This window comes from Acipenser ruthenus, chromosome 35, assembly GCF_902713425.1.
Source record: "Acipenser ruthenus chromosome 35, fAciRut3.2 maternal haplotype, whole genome shotgun sequence".
In the NCBI taxonomy this organism is placed as follows: domain Eukaryota; kingdom Metazoa; phylum Chordata; class Actinopteri; order Acipenseriformes; family Acipenseridae; genus Acipenser; species Acipenser ruthenus.
In genome coordinates this window covers 772501-798094 of record NC_081223.1, presented here as the reverse complement: position 1 = coordinate 798094, position 25594 = coordinate 772501, and the positions used below count along the sequence as shown (strand labels likewise).

The 25594-nt window shown below is 40.0% G+C and overlaps 1 protein-coding gene and 1 gene segment (V, D, J or C); one reads left to right on the top strand and one right to left on the bottom strand.

Annotated features, from left to right (window-relative positions):
- Nucleotides 1-18020, bottom strand: part of LOC117395354 (uncharacterized) — a 43277-nt gene extending 25257 nt beyond the window's left edge. Inside the window, exon 1 of one of the 2 annotated variants that reach the window (XM_059007636.1) lies at nt 17948-18020. In XM_059007636.1, coding sequence (XP_058863619.1) covers nt 17948-17979 — 32 coding nt within the window. In that variant the 5' untranslated portion in view covers nt 17980-18020. The remainder of the gene's footprint in view (nt 1-17947) is intronic. The other variant, XM_059007637.1, reaches the window with a different exon arrangement.
- A 5657-nt stretch (nt 18021-23677) lies between these two features.
- LOC131705130 (immunoglobulin kappa variable 3-15-like) overlaps nt 23678-25594 on the top strand; it is a 3204-nt gene continuing 1287 nt past the window's right edge. The window contains 2 exon segments of the V gene segment in view: nt 23678-23753; nt 23917-24238. Of these exon segments, the coding sequence occupies nt 23681-23753; nt 23917-24238 (395 nt within the window).

The following is a 25594-nucleotide window of genomic DNA, read 5'->3' as shown; positions in this document are numbered from 1 at the left end:
GTGGCCATTGAGGCCATGTGTGCTTTGCACAGGGGGGGGGTATATGTGACGAAGTGCCCGCCCCTGTGTGTATTTTGTGTGTTATGTGTTGTATGTTGGGTGTGTTAATGTTGGTGTATAGAGATTGGTACACAGGATATAAACGGGTCTGTGTTTCACGTGTATTTAAAAATGTAGATTTGTATTTAGGCACGAGGAGGGCACAAATCACTTCACGTGCTGGTTAAATGTAATATGTGAGCACGGGGTTGCATGTAATGAATTCACGTGCTGGGATTCAAGTGAATAATTAATTAGTAATTGAATCCCAGCACAACAGTATATATAGATGCACATTTTCATTCACTCGGGGTTGGGTGTTCGAGAGTGGAGAACGGGAGAGAGAGAGGAGTTAAAATAAGTAAAAGCGTAAATATAAGTGTTTGTACTCACCGTGTTTGTTTGTCTGTCCGTTCACCGTTTGTTATATGTTAGTGCGTTTTGTTTGTCTATTTATTTTGGCGCAAGTGCCGTGTCCTGTTTTGTGTTCAAACCTTTTATTTTCTGTCTGTTAATTATTAAATCACCAAAACCCCAAGTCTCTGTCGTTTTATTTCCTGGCTCTGGTCTGACGCCACCCACTCCGGCCGTCTTTGTGACAGGGAGATACTAAAATTGAAGAAGGAATGTATGAAAAAGACCTAGGAGTTTACATTGACTCAGAAATGTCTTCATCTAGACAATGTGGGGAAACTATAAAAAAGGCCAACAAGATGCTTGGATATATTGTGAGAAGTGCTGAATTTAAGTCAAGGGAAGTATTGTTAAAACTTTACAATGCATTAGTAAGACCTCATCTAGAATATTGTGTTCAGTTCAGGTCACCTTGCTACAAAAAGGATATTGCTGCTCTAGAAAGAGTGCAAAGAAGAGCAACCAGAATTATCCCGGGTTTAAAAGGCATGTCGTATGCAGACAGGCTAAAAGAATCGAATCTATTCAGTCTTGAACAAAAGTAGACTACACGACGATCTGACTCAAACATTTAACATCCTAAAAGTATAGACAATATCGACCCAGGGGACTTTTTTGACCTGAAAAAAGAAACAAAGACCAGGGGTCACAAATGGAGATTAGATAAAGGGGCATTCAGAACAGAAAATAGGAGGCACTTTATTACACAGAGAATTGTGAGGGTCTGGAACCAACTCCCCAGTAATGATGTAGAAGCTGACATCCTGGGATCCTTCAAGAAGCTGCTTGATGAGATTCTGGGATCAATAAGCTACTAACAACCAAACGAGTAAGATGGGCTGAATGACCTCCTCTCGTTCGTAAACTTTATGTTATTAACAATAGTTTGTTCACAGAGCTGCCTGCCATGTTATGGACTCCTTGACGCGATAGTTTACTGTCTTTCTTCAAAATCTCCAGTGCTAGTGTTATTCTGCCATACTTAACAATTAAACATCTCTCTTTTTGTGATCTTACTGTAAACGTATTTCTCAGGTCGCATATATCATATTTAACTAAAGCCATTATTGAAAGAATTGAAATCGCAGATTCTAACTATTCCAGCTCCAGTAGGTGTCGCCACACCAAGCTGTGGTTGCCATAGCAACACTAAAGGGACCTCAGCGTGGTTAGTTGCCTTGGTAACACGCAGCTTATGTGCGTCACGCGGCTGTGCGGCAGCACGACGTTGTTGCAGCTTTCTGCAGCTGCGCTTTCACTACTGGGGAGAGCGAGTTGTGACTTTAACATGATGTCACCAGAGATTCTGTGGACTTTCATGTATTTAATATACACATGCTTAAATGTGTTTCAATGTGTTTATCAATTGAATAAAAAGAATATGCTAGATGTTTTTTTTTAGACTTTGGGAATTGCCTCGGCTGACGAGCCACCTCTGTACTCCACTGCCGCTTGCTTCATTTTCACTCGCTTTCCTGTTCAAAGACCCTGTTTTTATCCAGTGATCCATTGCTGATACCTCCCTCAGCGGGATGAACCACGTGGGGCTGCTTCTTGTAGCAGCCACCCATGACACCCAATGAGAGTCCTAACACCGCCACCAGGGGGGACACTACTAAACTAAAAGGTTTGGAATAGAGGCAAAGTGACCAGGAATGACAGAGGCAGAAAAAAAGTTCACAAAGCTTTATTACAATGATCCAGGATTTACATAAATCAGTTTAAATAACTATACAATAAAATGCAAAGAGTTTTACTAAAAACAAGGAGGGGAAATTAAATAAAGACAGCCATCAGCCACAGTATTTAAAAGCATGGGGTATTAGACTAACATATAGCAGCCATTACACTTCTCATTAAGAGTGATTGGAAACAGCTCTTCCCAGCAAGGGTTCTACAACAAAAGACAGACTGTTAATACACACAGGGTTTAACAGTACTGGGGAACGTTAGCAGCAATATACCAGGATTAACTACATTAGAACAGTTCAAAAGCAAAATACAAGTTTTATATTTAAGATAATTAGCAAAGTTCAGTTTTAGCAGCAAAATAAGGGGCAACATAAATTGGGGGTTAATTGGATGTTAGACTGGCAGGACTTCAATGTTAACAAGAGGCAACACAATAAAAATGACATGACTTAATAAGCAGGTCAATCAGGTGGCTACTGCCCTCAACCGCACCGATTAACCACACACCAGACAATAATCAAAATATCAACAAAAACTCATTACACACTTAGAAAACTAGCAACAACGTAAAATATAAATCACTTCACTACCGTGTCTACAAACACACCAAGCATAATTAAAAAATAAAGAAACAAGCAAACAACCAATTACCTTCCGGTGCGCCGAGAACAAGACACAAAACCTGACTGATCTGCTTTAACAAACAAAGAAACAATACCTCCCACACCCGTAATTGCTGGCCAGCAAAGTATGTTTAAGACAAAGACGCCCCCCCCCCGTTTAAACCACATGAGAGGAGAAGGACACCGCGGTGTAGCTTAAATAAACAGAACCAAAAGGTGTGGGGACATTTACCTGCTGCTGGAACACTTTTAATCTAACAAAACAAAATTGATGAGACCGGGATTTAACCACACGTCTCAGAGCTTTATTCAACAGACTAGCTCTCGAATTATCCAACACTTTACTTTTGGAATATACTCACACGGCTGTAACACCGCAGACACAGAAACAGCGCGTCTCCAGAACACTCATCTACAGCAGCAGCACACCGAATCTCAGGACCCCCGCACCTGTCAGTCCTTCCTCTCTCACCCCGTCTCAAACAAAGAGGCAGTTTATATAAGCAAATAAATTATCCAATAAATCACTAATCAATCAATTAAAAAAAGAAACATGACACATAAAACGAAGCACTTATAACAAAACATAAAAACACCTAGTTGCCTAGGAACCAATACATACAAGTAGCCCCTTTACAGGAAGCTGCAGCACTTGTACAAGCTGAGTGCTGTGTGCTGCTCACGCAGTCAGGCGCCATCCAGTGGTGCTTTTGAGAATTGCCGTAGACTAAAAAGTGGGTTAGTTCTCCGAACACTGCCTAAACATTTAAAAGATTTGTGTGAAAGGAGCAGCGTTGAGCTTAATGAGGAACAACAAAGGAAACTTCAAACTGTGCTGGCTGAGTACCAAGATGTATTCTGTAAAGATAAGGATGACTTTGGTAAGACTGCGTTAGTAACCCAGAAAATAAACACTGGTAACGCAGCCAAGCAAGAGGAGGTGGAAAGCATGGTTAGAGGCCTCAGAAGGCAGGGGGTTATTGAAGACTCCAGCAGTTCATGGGCCTCACCTACGGTGTTAGTAAAGAAGAAGAACGGCAGCACTAGGGTCTGAGTCGACTGAGGAAATTGAATGAGGTTACTGAGAAAGATTCTTACCCGCTGCCGAGAACAGATGACACCCTTCAGGCATTGAGCGCTTCTGTCTGGTTTAACAACACTAGATTTAAAGAGTGGCTATTGGCAGGTGGAGGTAGATGAAGCTGATAGACCAAAGACAGCATTCACAGTTGGACGGGGCTTGCACCAGTTCAATGTGATGCCCTGTGGTCTCTGCAATGTGCCTGCTACGTTTGAAAGGCACTTTCATCATTATTTGTATGGCTGGTCTTTTGTTGTACGTACTGACCACTCTGCTTTACAATGGCTTTTCAGGTCAAGCACCCGGAGGACCAGATTGCAAGGTGGATACAAGGCCTACAGCAGTAAGTGTTACACCAGCAGGAGGTAAAGCATGGCAATGCTGATGCTCTATCTAGAGCACCCTGTCTGGGTACTGAGTGTGGTTTCTGTACCAGGGAAGAGCAGTGGGACCGTAGCAGTGTGGGAGGAGAACAGGGTGCTGTAACAGAGGACTCCCAGGAGGGCCAGGATAGAATTACTACAGCTCAAGAACCACTGTGCTGGTTAACAAGCAAAACCGCTGCGAGCGAGCAGCTTGTTGATGGTCACAGTGCTGAAGAGCTGAGGGCTGCACAGCAACATGAGCTTGATTTCACTCCTCTGCTTAACTGGAAAGAACAGGGGGGGCGTCCACAGGGAAAATGTGTCACACCTCAGCTCAGACGTCACAGCATACTGGGCTATTTGGGACAGTATAGAGTTAAAAGATGGTTTACTCTGTTGTAAGTGGGAGGCTCCATCGGGGGGATGCTGCAGGTATCAGCTGTTGGTTCCAGGGTCCCTGAGAAAGGAAGTGCTAACCATGGCTCACAGTACTAGGGCCGTAATTTCGAATCAGAGGTTTTCTCCAGGGTGTGTCAACTTCTGGGTGTGTGGGAGACACACACCACGCCATTGAGGCCTCAGTCTGATGGTATGGTGGAGAGGTACATACGCACTCTCAAAAACCAGTTACCCTGTTTGTAGAGCAGAACCAGCGGGATTGGGATACTCACCTCCCTTTGCTGCTGTTTTCATGTCGAACAGCTAAACATGAAATAACCCAGAGTACACCTGCACTCCTGATGTTTGGAGAGGAGCTCCATTCACCACTGAGGCTGGTTTATGGAACCCCTGATACATCCTTATCTTTGAGGATCCCCTGGACTACGCTGACAGCCTGCAGCAGTCTCTTGAGTGGGTACACCAATTTGTCAGGTAGAACTTCAAATTGTCCGCTGACCAGGTAAAGAGGCGCTATGATATAAGAGCTGTGGCTGACACTGTGGTTTGACTCCCACTTCCTTTAACACTGCAGCCCCACCATGCAGCCACTCAAGAGCTACAGCGTCGGAGGACAACGCAGCTCTAAAGCAGCTCACAGGAAGCCCACAGTTGCCCGGCCAGACCACAGGGGTCGCTGATGTGCAGTTTCAATGTATTAGGGTTGGAGCTATCCTATGTATTAGGTGCTGAAACCACATCTGTTCATCTTCCAAGGACAGGTTTCCTGTGAGCCATTGTTTAAACTGCAAGCAAATGTGCATAATCACGCTCTTAAGAACAGGTTAGAGGCTTCTATACCTGTCCTGTTCTGTGAAAAACAGGGAGTGTTCCACGCTATGGAGCCGACTGGAAAAGGAGTGCATGTATTAAAAACAATCTGGAAGCAACTGCTTTAACTTGCTGGGGTGACTAAACTGTTATTAGGTCATTGAGTCACACAAAGTGGCTCAAAGGACAATATAAATCAATTGGAGTCTCTCAGCCAATTAAAACGCTGAATTCATGAAGATGCCAATACATCTTTTAGAGGAATTTTTCTGATCTTTACTCTTTGAAAATATTCACGGTAAGTTGAGTCAGCCGAGCCTGTTTCTTATGGCATGAGAATATCTCTCTACAACCTTAAAATGAGAAAATACCAAACAGCACAAACTGCACTACACTCTGTGACCACAAGAGGGAGAGAGAGAGAGTAATAAAATGATGCTCTTTAATCCAGAGCAGTGGTTCTTAACCTGGGGTCCTCAGAGACAGTCCAGGAGGTCCACAGGAAAAAAACTGGAAACTTTTCACTCAGCATTAGCAATGTGCAAAATCAAAATGTTTGCTTCTTGAATGGATTTGATTTCACAAAGATTATGATAGATCTGTTAACCTGCAAGTCTGATGTTAATATTTGATCTGTGGCTAAGATGAATTGTTTGAGAGAAGGGGGAAGAGAGAGAAATAGCTGTGTTTGTACAAACTCAACACAATGAAAACTATAAACTATTTTTTCCCTGAGTGGCAAAGAAACTGCTTTAGTGAGAAGAGTTTATTTCAAATATTCACATGTTGATACAGCTGAGCATCTTATGGTATGAGAATCTTTAGAAGCACAGACTGCACTACACTTTGTGACCGCAAGAGAGAGAGAGAGAGTAATAAAATGATGCTCTTTAATCCAGAGCAGTGGTTCTTACCCTGGGGTCTTCAGAGACAGTACAGGGGGTCCAAAATCAATGCAATGTGCAAAATCAAAATGTTTGCTTCTTGAATGGTTTTGATTTCACAGAGTTCATGATGGATCTGTTAACCTGCTGGTCTAATTTTAATATTTTACAATTAATAATTATTTATACTGTGTAACAAAGCTACATAATCACAGCTGTGGCTAAGATTAATTGTTTGAGAGAAGGGAGAAGAGAGAGAAATAGCTGCGTTTGTACAAACTCAACACAAACAAAACTATGAGCTATTTTTTTCTTTTTGCCTGCAAGAGAAAACTTTTTTGGTTTTTTCTCTGAATGGTAAAGAAACTGCATCAGCTGAAAATGAGTTTAAACTTAAGAGCACTGCTTGGCTAGAAGTGGCTGCTGTGCCAAGGAAGACAATTTGCATAGAAAAGACACTTTGCATTGGCAGCACATGCTTCAGTGCTCTGGGAGTGTTTATAGCCCTGTGAGTTTAACACTTCATGATTGAGAGCTGCCCTTCATGGCAACAGAATCCACAACAACAATGACTTTTATCAGCATCTTCATCTGGGCACTTGTCATTTGCACTCAGGGTAAGAATCTGAATAGAATCAAGTGAAAAAGTCTTGAAATGTAATCTGTTTTCATCATTTAATTCAATCATTTATTATCATCTTCTATATTATGATTTATTATTTTCAGAATCCAGTGGACAGTATACTGTGACTCAGACTCCAGCAGTGAAATCTGTTCTCCCAGGAGACACAGTCGCTCTGAGCTGTAAAGTCAGCAGCGCAGTGTACAGTAACAACTACCTAGCCTGGTACCAACAGAAACCTGGAGAAGCTCCCAAACGCCTGATATATTTGGCAAGTACCCTTCAGTCTGGGATCCCAACTCGTTTCAGTGGCAGTGGATCTGGGACTGACTTCACTCTGACCATCAGTGGAGTCCAGGCTGAAGATGCAGGAGATTACTACTGTCAGAGTGCACACTACCCCAGCAGTAGCTGGGTGTTCACACAGTGCTACACACCCGTACAAAAACCTCCCTCAGCAGTACTGCAGGTGAACATTGTTAATTTTCTGATACTTAAATACAAGCTGAAAATAAAGTAAAGCAAACATTTTGCTTCTCTTTCAGTAAATGTATATAAATAAATAAACTGCATATTTAACTTCAAATTGTATTATTTCCTTTTTTTCATTTTACTCTTTTAATGATTCCACTTCATCAGCAACACATTCTATATACAAACAGAATGATGTTTATTTTTTAAAACAATTGAACTGTATGCATATTGAGATTGATTTATTTATGATCCACTGGACAACATATTAAAAAAGAAGTCCAGCAAACAGCAAAGCCCAGTATTGCAGTGATGTGTAGTTACACTGTCTGACTCTGTGGAGTCCAGCTGGATATTTTTCATTGTGTCAATCTGATGTGTTTTAATGTATTTTCAAAACTAATATTAATACATAAATGAATAACATTGAACTTGAACATATTGTTAAGATGAAAATCAAGACACAAATTACTGTTAATTACAATGAACAAACCATGTCTTCTTTTCAAATAGAATTTTACACTTTATTCTTAATTACTGAAAAAAATGTTAATACTAGATTGATATACCTCAGATTATAACTTATTATAATAAAAAAAAAATAATGTATCTAAATTGAAATAAAAATAAATAAATGAGGAATTCATACATTTCTGAGTGAATTCTTATTTTTTTATTAAGGAGCAGCACATCAGCGTTATTGAAGGCAGTTTATTCTTCATTGTCTTGCCTCCTGTGTCATCCTTGTTACCCACCTGGTCTCTTTCATTCCTTATGTGTGCAGCAGCTCCCTAGCACACATGTCTCAACACTTATGGGCCAGTTCATTCTGAACAGGCAGATTTCTAATGCCCCTCCTAGAGAGCAGGAAAGCACTGAGAGGCTAAACATAAAACTACAGGAAGGATAATCTAACTGTACTGTGAGTCACCCAACCCTATCAAGTCCCACCTGTGTTCACGGTTCAGATCTCATAGAACTGTCTGTGACACTTATTGGAACAGAAGTGCAGCGCATAGAACACATCTACAAATAGAACTAATCCACCTTTCTTTTAAACTGTGAATTTAGTGTTTGATTGAATCCATCACTGTGTTTGTATAGCCTGGAAACAGGCATCAGTGCCCTGCCAAGATGCACACACTGCCATCATTCACACTGACCACAAGAGGGAGCCAGATCACCACTGCTGTCCATAATGTAATAACACAGTAATAAGACCATTGAAATAGGCAGCAGTTACCTCCCCAGTCAGCCCAGTTCTCCCATTATTAACACAAGGCTCCTCACACTCAGTCATCTAAACACTACAGTGTGGTCTTTGTCTGGAGGAAGGAGCTGCTCACAGTGATGCATGCTGAGAAACACTGACTCTAATATCTCAACATCTGCAACTTCCACTCCTGCCAGTGAATATTAAATAATGTTAAAATGTCCCTTTAGCAGGCCAGCATTTTAAACACAATGATTCTCCCCTTGCTCTCTTCTCTGAGAGTTGCTGTAAGCTGTCTGTCCCCCACCACAGTTATTCCTGCAGACTCACATCAGTGTGTGTCTGCATAGAGGTTACAGCATGTCGTTCCACCAGCATGGGAAGGGATTTCTGTTGCAATTCCACAGCCTAGCAGCACTGACTGCACTACACTCTGTGACCACAAGAGAGAGAGAGTAATTTTACAGCCCAGCATCACAGACTGCACTACACTCTGTGACCACAAGAGGGAGGGAGAGAGAGAGAGTATTTTCACAGCCTAGCAGCACAGACAGGGAGTTCACATTATTTCAGCTTGCTGCTTTATGGGGAAGTGTTCTGAGAAATCTTACTGAAGTATAGCTTCACAATCATTTCAATTCATCTTCAGTGTCTTGATTTGGTGAAGTTGCACCTTGGCAATAAAACTGTGGTGCCGCAGAATGGTCCACTGGGTTTGAGCTCCTCCTTGGCATCGTGTAATGTTGACTCAAGCAGTTCCTTTTTATTGTTAGCCATCTATTGGTAGTAGTGTACAATTGTATCTTCATTATCATTGCCTTATATTACCTGATTGATAGAACTAGCAAGGTCTTGGCATGTGTCACACTGGCCAAGGCAGCATTTCATCTGCCAGTTGCAAAGTGACCCAATGACCAGGAGAATTCCATTGGGGATATTTTGGCAAACCTTTTTCAAACCATCTAGTAGCATCTCTGTGTTCTCATGGTAACGACAGACAGACAGGTTGCACGTACACAGGGCGCAATGCTGCAGACTTTTTTTGATGTTCTGATTTTTACATCAGGATATTCATTCTTGAAGAGGTGGTGAGATTCAAGAACCGTCATCAGGAGCACTTTTTTGTGCATTCTTTTTTTTGTGCATCCTCTCTTCTGATAGTGATGCAGTCTTTTCATCCAGGCAGCTGACGGGACACACAATCAATCTCATAGAATGCACAAACCTGACATTCTGTTTCACTAACTTCAGCTCTTTGTGTGGAAGCGTGCTTATCTACCAGAGCCAAACCAAACTGAGTTGCCAGTTTCTTTCCCACGACACTTTTCTTCCTGGGGCTCTTTGGAAGTGCCCGGTTTACTCCACTTACTGCCTTCCCTAGTGACTGAGCTGAAAAGAGAACTTTTGACGGTGAGTTTGTCAAATGATTCTCATTAAGTTGTGGTTCTGGTTCATGTCATTTTGAAAGATTTCTCCTATACTTTCTCATTGTTTCTTTGCTCTTTTCTGCATCCCTTTTCTTCCTCCATATACTCCACTTGCATGCTTTCTGTTGCTCTCTGTTCCTCTGTTTCATCCATACTCTTTTCTCTTCTCACATCCTTGCATGATATGCACGCATTCTTTCTGCTGCAGGTACTGGAAGCATTTTCAATCTTTAATCTAGATAAAAGAAAAAGGAGGGCTGATTCATCCAATTAAAACATTGAATTCAATACATCTTTTAGAGGAATTTTCATGTTCTTTACTTTTTAAATCTTCACAGTAAGTTGAGACAGCTGAGTCTCTTACGGTATGAGAATCTGTAGCAGACAGACAGCACTACACTCTGTGACCACAAGAGGGAGAGAGAGAGAGAGAGAGAGAGAGAGAGAGAGAGAGAGAGAGAGAGAGAGAGAGAGAGAGAGAGAGAGAAATAAAATGATGCTCTTTAATCCAGAGCTGTGGTTCTTAACCTGGGGTCCTCAGAGACAGTTAAGGGGGTCCACAGGAAAAAACTGGAAACTTTTCACTCAACTTTAGCAATGTGCAAAATCAAAATGTTTGCTTCTTGAATGGATTTGATTTCACAAAGTTTATGATGGATCTGTTAACCTGCAAGTCTGATTTTAATATTTTACAATTAATAATTATTTATACTGTGTAACAAAGCTACATAATCACAGCTGTGGCTTACATGAATTGTTTGAGAGAAGGGAGAAGAGAGAGAATTACCTGTGTTTGTACAAACTCAAACTAGATTGCCAGAAAAAACATGTTGTTTTCTGAAAGGCAAAGAAACTGCATCAGCTGAAAATGAGTTTAAACTTAAGAGCACTGCTTGGCTAGAAGTGGCTGCTGTGCCAAGGAAGACAATTTGCATAGAAAAGACACTTTGCATTGGCAGCACATGCTTCAGTGCTCTGGGAGTGTTTATAGCCCTGTGAGTTTAACACTTCATGATTGAGAGCTGCCCTTCATGGCAACAGAATCCACAACAACAATGACTTTTATCAGCATCTTCATCTGGGCGCTTGTCATCTGCACTCAGGGTAAGAATCATTTAGAAAAATGCATTTACAAAAAATATCTGTTTGTTGGATAATTTACAAAAGTGTCAAAACTAAAACAGGCAAAAAAGAAGTGATGTCTGCCATTTAATATGTTTTCATATTTAATTGTATCATTACTATTTTTTTCATTAATAATATTATTATTTATTATTTTCAGAATCCAGTGGACAGTATACTGTGACTCAGACTCCAGTAGTGAAATCTGTTCTCCCAGGAGACACCGTCGCTCTGAGCTGTAAAGTCGTCGGACCAGTGGCCACTTGCAACAGGAAACCCTGTATAGCCTGGTACCAACAGAAACCTGGAGAAGCTCCCACACTCCTGATCTATGATTCAAGTACCCGTCAGTCTGGGATCCCAACTCGTTTCAGTGGCAGTGGATCTTGGAATGACTTGACTCTGACCATCAGTGGCGTCCAGGCTGAAGATGCAGGAGATTACTACTGTCAGAGTTTATACACTGGCTATGTGTTCACACAGTGCTACACACTCGTACAAAAACCTCCCTCAGCAGGACTGCACAGCGACTGCACTGCTGCAGCTGGGACCTACTGCAGGTGCTGAGGGTGAAGGCAATGAAATGGGACACAGCCTGTGGAGGAGCTCAACTGCACACAAACACACTGAGCTCAATAACAAGGGCTCAAAATAAAAGACAAGATCAATCTGGTAAATATCTTGATTATTCATGTATTCTAATACATTGCAGAGGCTGAAGGGCTGCCATTGGATTTATATTTACTAATTTAGTTTCAAATGAAAATGAAAATATAATTCTTGATTTATGTCTAGTAAGGAAAAGATAAAGGTGAACATTGTTAATTTTCTGATACTTAAATACAAACTGAAAATAAACTAAATCAGACACTTTACTCCTTTTAAAGGAAATAAATAAATATATACATGCATACATACATACATTCATAGCATATTACAATCCAACATATTTCTATTGCGTTACAAGTTTAAAAGCAATCTATGGTTTAAAACACATATTAACGTATTTCAATATTAATATACAAGATTTTTTTTTTTTATTTCTTTACATGTCTTCAAAGCAATTTAATATATTTCTAATTGAAACTATAAAATAAATAAATATAATGAAATAAATATGAATAAAAAGCTATTTCTATGAAGTGTATCAGTAATGCTACAAAATTTAAACCTCAAGCTGAAAGTTCAAGCATTTCATTCATTTGTATTTGGTGCGTTGATGCTCAGAAAAGTGTTGATAGTGTGTAAACATGGAGTACGCACACAAACACATTGTTAATTCACCATTGTGCAATTTAAAGAACTATATTAAGGGTGGGGTTTGTTTCTTGTTTCAATTTGCAGATCGTTGATGGTTAGATAATTCATTGTAAATTTCACTTCATTAAGTGTATGTTTGTGTTAATGAGCTGGCTGTTTAACAATACCTGTATCAAATCATCTTCATCAATTGATTAATAACTATTAAGGTTTGTTTGGGTTACAAATTGTAACTTATTTGCGAATCATTGATGTTGGGATATCTGATTGAAAACTTTGCTTGATGAAGTGTATGTCTGTGATAATGAATTGTCTGCTTAACAAACCTGTGTTTAATCATGTTCACTAATTGGTAATAACGATATTAAGGGCTGGGTTTGCTTTGTTTCTTTTAAACACTGAGAACGGCTCTTTTGAGTCGAAACACGTCTGTTGCTTGAAGCTTTGGTCTCTGTTTTTAAATAAATGTAGAATGTTTGAAATATCACAATGGTGAATTAACCAGTTTTGTTTTCCTGCTATAAAGTGTAGCATTGACAGGAACACAGCCAGATGTTAAGCTGTGGAAGCTGCTGTATGTGCAAGGACTTGGCACCATCAGTGTGAAGCTCTGTGTGGAATGCATGCTTTCACAGGCTGATACAACCAATGCATCGCATTGAAAGAGGAACAAACCATTCTGACTTCATTGTCAACCATACAGGACATTGTCAGTCAACGAGCAGACTGGGGTAACAGAGTGATATACTGTAAGCAAGGAGCTAGTCAAGTCTTGTGAGGCTTTTGTCTGCTCCTTGTCTGGTAAAGCAGGAGTTGATGTTGAATGGGGTTACAGATTGATCTGCAGCAGAAAATGATGCATGCAGCTGTCCGACATCCCCTGCCTGCGCGCACTGCTGTGTTTTGTGTTGTGTGTTGTTTTCAGAGCGGTCGTTGTTTATATTTGTATTTGTTTGTAATGATTGCAATGTTAAATCAATCATTTTTCACAGGTATTTATTGCACCGCGCACTTTAGTGTGCTTCTGGTGCTGAACGTTTACTGCTGTGTATTAATCTGCTGCGAATATTCCATTTCTTTTTATCTGCAATAAAATAAAAGATTCTTTTTTAATTGGAAGAGGCCGTGTTTCTGATCCCATCCTTGATTTGCTTTCAGAATAAAATAACCTGTAACTGTTTTATTTGTCCAGTGTCTTACATACTAATCTGGCGCAGACCGACTACAAATGTGATTATGTATTTTAATTCTGTGTAAGCCCTGCCTAGCGGGTGTTACAGATACATAAAAGGACTCTATAGAGTCCTAATGCAAAAAGAAAGAGCAAAAAGCAAGTTGGGAAAGAGGAGGAGGGTGTCAGTAAATATCCAGAGTGCTCTGAGGTCTAAACACAAAACACACAGCTGATAGGAAAGAGGAAACACTCTCTGAGCCTCCAGCTCAATACAGCAAATCATGGAATAAAGAGATTCAGTGACAGCTAACACAGGAGCTGCTCTGTGTTCAAGTGAATAAAGTGCACTCATTAATGTGACCTCCGAGAGACACACTGCAGATATTAATACTGACCACACGAGGGAGCCAGAGCACCACTAACACCCCTGATTGCCCCCAAACCCCTCTCTCCTCCAGCCCCTCCCCAGTGCAGTAAGAAGGAGCCTGTGTGTATTCCTGCTGTCTGTTTATCTCTGCCCCCTCTCTCCTGTAGAATCCACAGCAGCCCTGTTGAACAGAGCCCAGTGGCACACAAGCCTTTATCAGAGCACTGCCCCTCCCCACACTGGATCAGTGTCTCACTGTTTCTAAATGACATGTGGGATTGGACACTGCACAGGACACTGGAGTGTCAGAGTGGCAATCAGATGAAGCAGGAGCCTGGAAACGTGTCAGAAACATCAAACAGAGCTCTGACAAGCAGCATAGACTGCAGATATTAACACTGACCACAAGAGGGAGCCAGATCACCACTGCACTCCATAATCAATCAATCAACCAGTCAATCTTTATTTTATATAGCGCCTTTCATAGTGGACCACCATCACAAAGTACTTTTCAAGACAGTGTGGAACAATGCATAAAACATTAAATACAGTGAAATACAGGGCATAGTACATTAAATACAAACAGTAAAAAACAATGCAAATACATTAAATACAAGCATATTACATTAAATACAAGGCTAGGATGTGATTTATAAACATTGTGGATGCGTGTGTCATACAGAATTATATGAATAAGATGGAGTGAAAAACCTGAAATAGCAATTTAGACAACAATTAATAAGAGCATTAAAAGGCAGAGAGAACATGGAGATGAATAATGTAATAACACAGTAAAAAGACAATTGAAATAGGCAGCAGTTACCTCCCCAGTTCTCCCATTGTTAACACAAGGCTCCTCACACCCAGTCATCTAAACACAACAGCATGGGAAGGGATTTTACTGCAATTCCATAGGTCGACTGCACTACACTCTGTGACCACAAGAGGGGGAGAGAGAGAGTAATAAAATGATGCTCTTTATTCCAGAGCAGTGGTTCCTGACCTGGGCCCCTCAGAGACAGTCCAGGGGGTCCACAAGAAAAAACTGGAAACTTTTCACTCAACATTACCAATGTGAAAAATCAAAATGTTTGCTTCTTGAATGGATTTGATTTCACAAAGTTTATGATGGCTCTGTTAAACTGCTACTCTGATTTTAATATTTTACAATTAATAATTATTTATACTGTGTAACAAAGCTACATAATCACAGCTGTGGCTAAGATGAATTGTTTGAGAGAAGGGAGAAGAGAGAGAAATAGCTATGTTTGTACAAACTCAACACAAAGAAAACTATTTTTTTCTTTTTGATTGCCAGAGAAAACTTGTTTTTTTTTTCTGAAAGGCAAAGAAACTGCATCAGCTGAAAATGAGTTTAAACTTAAGAGCACTGCTTGGCTAGAAGTGGCTGCTGTGCCAAGGAAGACAATTTGCATAGAAAAGACACTTTGCATTGGCAGCACATGCTTCAGTGCTCTGGGAGTGTTTATAGCCCTGTGAGTTTAACACTTCATGATTGAGAGCTGCCCTTCATGGCAACAGAATCCACAACAACAATGACTTTTATCAGCATCTTCACTATGCCACATTGCTTTATTTATTTATTAATCAATAAATATCGAAATAAATAAATATAAATACCTAAATAATGATCCAAATAAAGGAATAAATAAATATTGAAATAAGCACATATTATTTATTGTTGTTAATGTTCTGCGTGTGTGGTGATGTATTGGTGTTTTGTTATTCATGTGTGGAGTGTAGGTGCTTTTTTTGATTATATGAGCACTGCTATTGTAGTTCAAATGTGCATAATCACGCTCTTAAGAACAGGTTAGAAGCTTCTATACCTGTCCTGTTCTGTGAAAAACAGGGAGTGTTCCACGCTATGGAGCGACTGGAAAAGGAGTGCATGTATTAAAACAATCTGGAAGCAACTGGTTTAACTTGCTGGGGTGACAAAACTTTTATTAGGTTTTTGAGTCACACAAAGTTGCTCAAAGGACAATATAAATCAATTAGAGTCTCTCACCCAATTGAAATGCTGAATTCATGAAGATGCCAATACATCTTTTAGGAGAATTCTTCTGATCTTTACTCTGAAAATATTAGCGGTAAGTTGAGTCAGCCGAGGCTGTCTCTTATGGCATGAGAATATCTCTCCACAACCATAAAATGAGAAAACACCAAACAGCACAAACTGCACTACACTCTGTGACCACAAGAGGGAGAGAGAGAGTAATAAAATGATGCTCTTTAATCCAGAGCAGTGGTTCTTAACCTGGGGTCCTCAGAGACAGTCCAGGGGGTCCACAAGAAAAAACTGGAAACTTTTCACTCAACATTAGCAATGTGCAAAATCAAAATGTTTGCTTCTTGAATGGATTTGATTTCACAATGTTTATGATGGATCTGTTACCCTGCAGGTCTGATTATAATATTTTACAATTAATAATTATGTGTACTGTGTAACAAAGCTACATAATCACAGCTATGGCTAAGATGAATTGTTTGAGAGAAGGGAGAAGAGAGAGAAATAGCTGTGTTTGTACAAACTCAACACAAATAAATCTATAAGCTATTTTTTTGATTGCCAGAGAAAACTTGTTGTTTTCTGAAAGGCAAAGAAACTGCATCAGCTGAAAATGAGTTTAAACTTAAGAGCACTGCTTGGCTAGAAGTGGCTGCTGTGCCAAGGAAGACAATTTGCATAGAAAAGACACTTTGCATTGGCAGCACATGCTTCAGTGCTCTGGGAGTGTTTATAGCCCTGTGAGTTTAACACTTCATGACTGAAAGCTGCCCTTCATGGCAACAGAATCCACAACAACAATGACTTTTATCAGCATCTTCATCTGGGCACTTGTCATCTGTACTCAGGGTAAGAATCATTTAGAAAAAACACTTTTAAAAATCTGTTTTTGGGACAATTCTTAATATATAATTATTACAAGAAAATAGGCAAACTGAAAGAAAAAGGCTCAACACTTAATGTGATTTAATCATTTAATTGAATCATTTACTATAATTTTGTATTATATTATTTTCAGAATCCAGTGGACAGTATACTGTGACTCAGACTCCAGCAGTGAAATCTGTTCTCCCAGGAGACACAGTCGCTCTGAGCTGTAAAGTCAGCAGCGCAGTGTATAGTAGCTACCTAGCCTGGTACCAACAGAAACCTGGAGAAGCTCCCAAACTCCTGATCTATTCAGCAAGTACCCTTCAGTCTGGGATCCCAACTCGTTTCAGTGGCAGTGGATCTGGGACTGACTTCACTCTGACCATCAGTGGAGTCCAGGCTGAAGATGCAGGAGATTACTACTGTCAGAGTACACACTACTCCAGTGGCTATGTGTTCACACAGTGCTACACACCCGTACAAAAACCTCCCTCAGCAGGACTGCACAGCGACTGCACTGCTGCAGCTGGGACCTACTGCAGGTGCTGAGGGTGAAGGCAATGAAATGGGACACTGCCTGTGGAGGAGCTCGACTGCACACAAACACACTGAGCTCAATAACAAGGGCTCAAAATAAAAGACATGATCAATTTGGTAAATATCTTGATTATTCATGTATTTTAATACATTGCAGAGGCTGAAGGGCTGTCATTGAATTTATATTTACTAATTTAGTTTCAAATGAAAATGAAAATTGTATTATTGATTACTCTGCAGTAAGGAAAAGATAAAGACACTGAAACTAAAATACAAAGTGATAATAAAGAAAATCACACACTGTATTTCCCTTAAAGGAAATAAATAAATAAATAATGCAGAGAATTTGACTCGATGTGATTCTGCGTTCATCCCACTACAGGTAAACGTTTCAAGATTAAATCTCGTATTACATGCACCAGTACTGATGTGCTTCACTTGTTGTCATGCCCGTGTGGGAAAGGATAAGTGGGGAAAACTTCAACAATTAAAAATTCATCTGAGTGAGCACAAGAGTGCAATTAGACAAAAAGATGAAACTTCACCTGCAGCAAAACATTTCATGGAGAGAAGCCATAACGTCCCTGCTTTCAGATGGATTGGCATTGAAAAAGTGATTGTGAATCGTAGAGGTGGAGACCTACATACAAAATGACTTCAATGGGAGTCTTTTTGGATACACCCCCTGAATACATTGTCACCAATTGGGATCAGCGAGGAACTGGATTTGGCAGCTTTTTATCATTTAGAATTTGGCCTCCTTTATAATTTGGCTGTTTTTTTCATTAATATATGTAATATTTTATTCAGTTATTTATAATCTATTTCATTAATATTGATGCATTTAGAATGAGTTATTGATAACCAATGAAAGGTGATTGATGCTTTGTTTAATACAGTGTTGATGGCAGTGTTGTTGTATATGTTACTGGTATAGTTTTATTATAAGTTGATAATTCAATGGTTCTGAGTTACTGTTTCAATGAGATTGGCAATCTGTCTATAGATTCAATGCACGTGTGTTCTTTGAATTTATTGATTCATGGAAATGAGAAAAATGCTGCAACCAAACCTGTATTAAATTGGCTAATAGAATAATGAATTGTTAGATTGATCCTTTATTGAAGCTTTTTTGTTGCTTTGTTTGAACAAACGCTGGTGGTGGCCATGTGGCCGAAACATGTTGTTTGTTTGTGATGTGTGGTGATCTGATTTAGTCTTTGAACTTTTCAATAAATGATTAAATACAAGAAAGAGTAAACTATATATATTTTTAAATGTTCAATTAGAGTGCAGACTATATTTTTTAATGTAACTGTATGCATATTGAGATTTATTTATATGTATTTATGATCCACTAGACAGCATATTAAACAAGAACAGTAAAGCCTGAATCACAATATTGCAGAGATGTGTATTATATAAACTTTCAGCCTGATGTTCAAAAGCAGCAAACTAAAAATTAAATCACAAAGTGATTTCAATGTTTCCAGATCCCTTTATTTCGATGTGTTGAAGGTTCACTAAGTGTTTACACGACTCGTTTAATAGAAACCCATTGAAAGCCATAAACTCAGTGCCCCACATCAGCTTTTGGAAATCACTGCGGGATCTAGTTCTTATTTTGCCTCTTTTAAAATCAGGCTGTTTGTGTCTGTGTGGAGTCTGGCTTTATATTTTTGACTGTGCAAAGCCACAGGACTTGTGTGAGCGGGGCCTCCGTTTAGAGGAGCAGCGCACGCCGCCTTCACTGGAACTTTGATTTGGAGTTTCTGGATGTTTTGCTTTGCTTTTTGTACACTGGGCTGTATGTCCTCCATGAGTTCCCATAGCTGGTAGCATCACGTGAGTGTGTGTGTGAATAAATCCTGAGTGCCTGTGTCTCTGTGCCTCCCTCTCTGCCTCTCACCTGCCTGCCTGCCTGTCTCAACCGCTGGGAAACACACACTTCTCACACACTGGATTGAGAGAACTGACTTTTTATCTTGCTTGAAATAAAATGAAAGGAAAGTACTTGTGATTGTGCTACCATTCTTTAAATTCAATTGTATATATTAACATGGTATCCACCTCAAATAGATGGAAGATTGAGTTTGTGGGGCTTCTATATCTAACTCAGGTTATAACTTATAATAATAAAAATGAAGTTATCTCAGTTGAAGACACATTGTTTAAAAGAGGAATTAATACATTTCTGAGTGAATTCTTATTTTTATTAAGGAGCAGCACATCAGCATTACTGAAGGCAGTTTATTCTTCATTGTCTTGCCTCCTGTGTCATCCTTGTTACCCACCTGGTCTCCTTCATTCCTTATGTGTGCAGCAGCTCCCTGGCACACATGTCTCAACACTTATGGGCCAGTTCATTCTGAACAGGCAGATTTCTAATGCCCCTCCTAGAGAGCAGGAAAGCACTGAGAGGCTAAACATAAAACTACAGGAAGGATAATCTAACTGTACTGTGAGTCACCCAACCCTATCAAGTCCCACCTGTGTTCACAGCTCAGATCTCATAGAACTGTCTGTGACACTTATTGAAACAGAAGTGCAGCGCTTAGAACACATATACAAATAGAACTAATCCACTCTTCTATTAAACTGTGAACTTAGTGTTTGATTGAATCCCTCTCTGTGTTTGTATAGCCTGGAAACAGGCATCAGTGCCCTGCCAAGCTGCATACACTGCCATCATTCACACTGACCACAAGAGGGAGCCAGAGCACCATTGCTGTCCATAATGTAATAACACAGTAATAAGACAATTGAAATAGGCAGCAGTTACCTCCCCAGTCAGCCCAGTTCTCCCATTGTTAACACAAGGTTCCTCACACCCAGTCATCTAAACACTACAGTGTGGTCTGTGTCTGGAGGAAGAAGCTGCTCACAGTGATGCATGCTGGGAAACACTGACTCTAATATCTCAACATCTGCAACTTCCACCCCTGCCAGTGAATATTAAAGAATGTTAAAATGTCCCTTTAGCAGGCCAGCATTTTAAATACAATGATTCTCCCCTTGCTCTCCTCTCTGAGAGTTGCTGTAAGCTGTCTGTCCCACACCCCAGTTATTCCTGCAGACTCACATCAGTGTGTGTCAGCATAGAGGTTACAGATTTGGTTGATGTTATCTGTAGACATGGCGTCAATTTCCATTGCTATTCAGATGATACTCAGTTATATTCATCCCTTAAACAAGGTGACACCTCAATTGTAAATATCCTTACTATCTGTCTTGCTGACATTGGGCAATGCATGTCAAGGAACTATCTGTTGTTGAACTCTGATAAAACAGAGGTAATGTTATTGGGATCAAAAATCAATTCAACAATACAAATTCAGATGTTTTTGCAGTTGACAGCTTTCCATTCAAGTTGAGATCTGAAGTGAGAAATCTGACCAATTATTTTTACTCCCATTTCTCTCCCAATTTGGAATATCCTTTGTTTTTTGAAGCCCCTGTCTCACCGCTGCAACCCCCGCAGTGACTCATGCTCTGTCAAGCTGACCTCTATTTTTCACACTGCAAGCCCACAGCTAAGCAAGCAGACCTATCACGTCGGAGGACAACGCAGTCCGGTGACAGCACAGCCGGCTCGCAGGCTCCCGGCCACCCACAGGAGGCGCTGGTGCGCGGTGAGACAAGGATTACCCAGCCGACTCGAGCCCTCCCTGTCCGAGCGGTGCACAATTGGCCGAGCTTGGTGTAACTTTTGACCCATAGCTCTCATTCGAACCTCATATTAGAAAAATTAACTGAAGTGTCCTATTTTCATTTGAGAAATATTGCTAAGCAAAGGCGCTTTCTTTCCATGGAAGATGCAAAGAGGGTGATGCATGCTTTCATAACATCCTGACTAGATTATTGCAATGCTCTTTTCTCTGGTATTCCCAGATCTGTGTTATCCCGACTGCAGCTTGTGCAAAACGATGCTGCCAGGGTTTGAACAGGAAGTAGAAGACATGACCACATTACACTGGTATTGGCAGCCCTGCACTGGCTTCCTGTAAGTTTCAGGGTGGATTTTAAGCTCATGCTTATTACTTCCAAAGCATTAAATGGTTTGGCTCCCTCCTCTCTAAATGATATTTTGATCCCATATATACCTAGACAACCACTGTGATCCCAGGACTGTCCCTCAGATTTTTAAAAGAACGCAGGTGCGAGAGCATTTGGTTTTAGGGCGCCCAAACTATGGAATCGATGGTCTGTTTCTGTAAGGGAGTGTAACAGGGAGAGATCTGGACTGGCCGTCTGACGCAGGCACGATGCTGCAGGGAGGGGGCGGCAGTCCCGTGGGGTCGGCCTGTCAGTCATGGCGGTGACACGGAGAGGTGGGGAGGAGGGTGTGTGCGCTTCCCCCTCTCTGAGTGGCTGGTAGGCGGGCTTTAATGGGATTGTTTGCCCTATAAAAATAATACTCTGCTGTTTCCTCAGGTCTGCCCTTTTAAAGAATACACTGAAATACGTACTGGGAAGTACGGGAGCCGGGACCGAGAGAGAACCGGGACCAAAAGAAAAACCGAACGAAGTACCGAAAAAGACAAAGAACGGAGAACTTAGCGGTAGTGGGGACCCCTTGGGCAGACCCCTTGTGTAGTGTAAGGGTAGGCTGAGGAGACAGCCAGAGTAGCACGGAGACCCGGGCCGTGCGGCTAGCGGCGGCTGGGGTAACGCTGCCGAGGTGCAGCACCTTTTCTTTTGTAGTTTTGTTACTGTGTTTTATTTTCCTGTTTGCTTTCACCTTTGGTTTTGGAATTATTGTTTGAGCACTTGAACCGTACTGTATTGGTATGTCCGTGGTTCTGTGTTACCATAGCTGGTACGCAGACCACGGTGCACAGCGCCCTCTGCGGGCTGAAAATAAAAAGTACACCCAGCATAATAAAACTGGGCACCTGTGCGGTGCTTCAAGTACACCTGCTGTTTCTTGTGTGTCAGTGAATCAAACACCACCCTCCCACAGGGAGGCACCAACTTTTGCAGTTTCTTAAACCCGATTAAAGACATACTTTTATAATCTATCACTCACATCTTAATATTAATTATTGCCTGTACTGTACTGCATTTTAATTTATCTCTATATTGAATATTTTTATTATCTGTTATTGCCTGTATGATTATTGAATGTTTTTATTTATTTATTCATTTATTTATTTATTACTAAACAAAAATGACTGTTTTGTTACACTTTGTTACACACTGCCTTGAGACGATGTATTGTGAAGTGCGCTATATCAAATAAAGATTGATTGATGGATTGATACAGCATGTCATTCCAACAGCATGGGAAGGGATTTCTATTGCAATTCCACAGCAAGCAGCATAGACTGCACTACACTCTGTGACCACAAGAGGGAGCAAGAGAGTAATAAAATGATGCTCTTTAATCCAGAAGAGTAGGGGGTTCTGATTTTCATGTGAAATATTTTTCTAAATTCGGGTGAATGTTTTTTGATTATTATTTAATGAATAATGTGAAATAGGGTTTATTTTGTAATAATTAAGAAAGAATAAATATTTCGGTAGAAATCAGGTAAAAATGTACTTAGCGTCAACATTGCCAGATCTTTCTGTATGCACTGCACTGCATTTGAATCACAGACACCTGAGCGTGCGTTTATTCATATACAGTCCTGCCTATTCAGGGAGGTTTCGGGTTTAACCCTAATGCAGAGATAAGCTTTCGGGGGAGAAATCGGGTTAAATCCAGTAAAACCCTAAAATCAGAACCCCTATTCTTAACCTGGGGTCCTCAGAGACAGTCCAGGGGGTCCACAGGAAAAAAAAAACTGGAAACTTTTCACTCAACATTAGCAATGTGGAAAATCCAAATGTTTGCTTCTTGAATGGATTTGATTTCACAAAGTTTATGATGGATCTGTTAACCTGCTACTCTGATTTTAATATTTTACAATTAATAATTATTTATACTGTGTAACAAAGCTACATAATAACAGATGTGGCTAAGATGAATTGTTTGGGAGAAGGGAGAAGAGAGAGAAATAGCTGTGTTTGTACAAACTCAACACAAAGAAAACTATGAGCTATTTTTTTCTTTTTGATTGCCAGAGGAAACTTGTTTTTTTGAATGGCAAAGAAACTGCATCAGCTGAAAATGAGTTTAAACTTAAGAGCACTGCTTGTCTAGAAGTGGCTGCTGTGCAAAGGTAGACAATTTGCATAGAAAAGACACTTTGCATTGGCAGTACATGCTTCAGTGCTCTGGGAGTGTTTATAGCCCTGTGAGTTTAACACTTCATGATTGAGAGCTGCCCTTCATGGCAACAGAATCCACAACAACAATGACTTTTATCAGCATCTTCATCTGGGCACTTGTCATCTGCACTCAGGGTAAGAATCATTTAGAAAAACAAGTTTCTGGGACAATTCTTAATACAAAGGAGAACAGGGAAATTATAAAGATGAAATGAAAATGTGCTGAAATGTAATGCGTTTTCATTATTTAATTCACAAATTTATTCTAATTTTCTATATTATTATTTATTATTTTCAGAATCCAGTGGACAGTATACTGTGACTCAGACTCCAGCAGTGAAATCTGTTCTCCCAGGAGACACAGTCGCTTTGAGCTGTAAAGTCAGCAGCGCAGTGTACAGTAACAACCGCCTAGCCTGGTACCAACAGAAACCCGGAGAAGCTCCCAAACTCCTGATCTATAGGGCAAGTAACCTTCAGTCTGGGATCCCAACTCGTTTCAGTGGCAGTGGATCTGGGACTGACTTCACTCTGACCATCAGTGGAGTCCAGGCTGAAGATGCAGGAGATTACTACTGTCAGAGTTTCCACTACCCCGGCAGTAGCAGAGTGTTCACACAGTGCTACACACCCGTACAAAAACCTCCTCAGCAGGACTGCACAGTGACTGCACTGCTGCAGCTGGGACCTACTGCAGGTGCTGAGGGTGAAAGCAATGAAACGGGACACGGCCTGTGGAGGAGCTCAACTGCACACAAACACGCTTAGCTCAATAACGAGGGCTCAAAATAAAAGACCAGATCAATCTGATAAATATGTTGATTATTCATGTATTCTAATACATTGAAGGGCTGTCATTGGATTTATATTTACTAATTTAGTTTCAAATGAAAATGAAATAATAATTATTCATTTATCTACAGTAAGGAAAAGATAAAGGTGAACATTGTTAATTTTCTGATACTTAAATACAAACTGAAAATAAAGTAAATCAGACACTTTACTCCTCTTAAAGGAAATAAATAAATATATACATGCATACATACATACATACATAGCATATTACAATCCAACATATTTCTATTGCGTTACAAGTTTTAAAGCAATCTATGGTTTAAAACACATATTAACGTATTTCAATATTAATATACATTTTTTTAAATTTCTTTACATGTCTTCAAAGCAATTTAATATTTTTTCTAATTGAAAATATACAAGAAATAAATATATAGTGAAATAAATATGAATTAAAATCTATTTCTATAAAGTGTATCAGTAATGCTACAAAATTTAAACCTCACGCTGAAAGTTCAAGCATTTCATTCATTTGTATTTGGTGCGTTGATGCTCAGAAAAGTGTTGATAGTGTGAAAACATGGAGTACTCACACAAACACATTGTTAATTCACCATTGTGCAATTTAAAGAACTATATTAAGGGTGGGGTTTGTTTCTTGTTTCAATTTGCAGATCGTTGATGGTTAGATAATTCATTGTAAATTTCACTTCATTAAATGTATGTTTGTGGTAATGAGCTGGCTGTTTAACAATACCTGTATCTAATCATCTTCATCAATTGATTAATAACTATTAAGGTTTGTTTGGGTTACAAATTGTAACTTATTTGCCAATCATTGATGTTTTTATATCTGATTGAAAACTTTACTTGATGAAGTGTATGTCCGTGATAATGAATTGTCTGCTTAACAAACCTGTGTTTAATCATGTTCACTAATTGGTAATAACGATATTAAGGCAGGGTTTGCTGAGGACGGCTCTTTGGAGGCGAAACACGTCTGTTGTTTGAAGTTTTGGTGTCTGTTTTTAAATAAATGTAGAATATTTGAAATATCACAATGGTGAATTAACCCGTTTTGTTTTCCTGCTATAAAGTGTAGCATTGACAGGAACACACCCAGATGTTTAGCTGTGGAAGCTGCTGTATGTGCAAGGACTTGGCACTATCAGTGTGAAGCT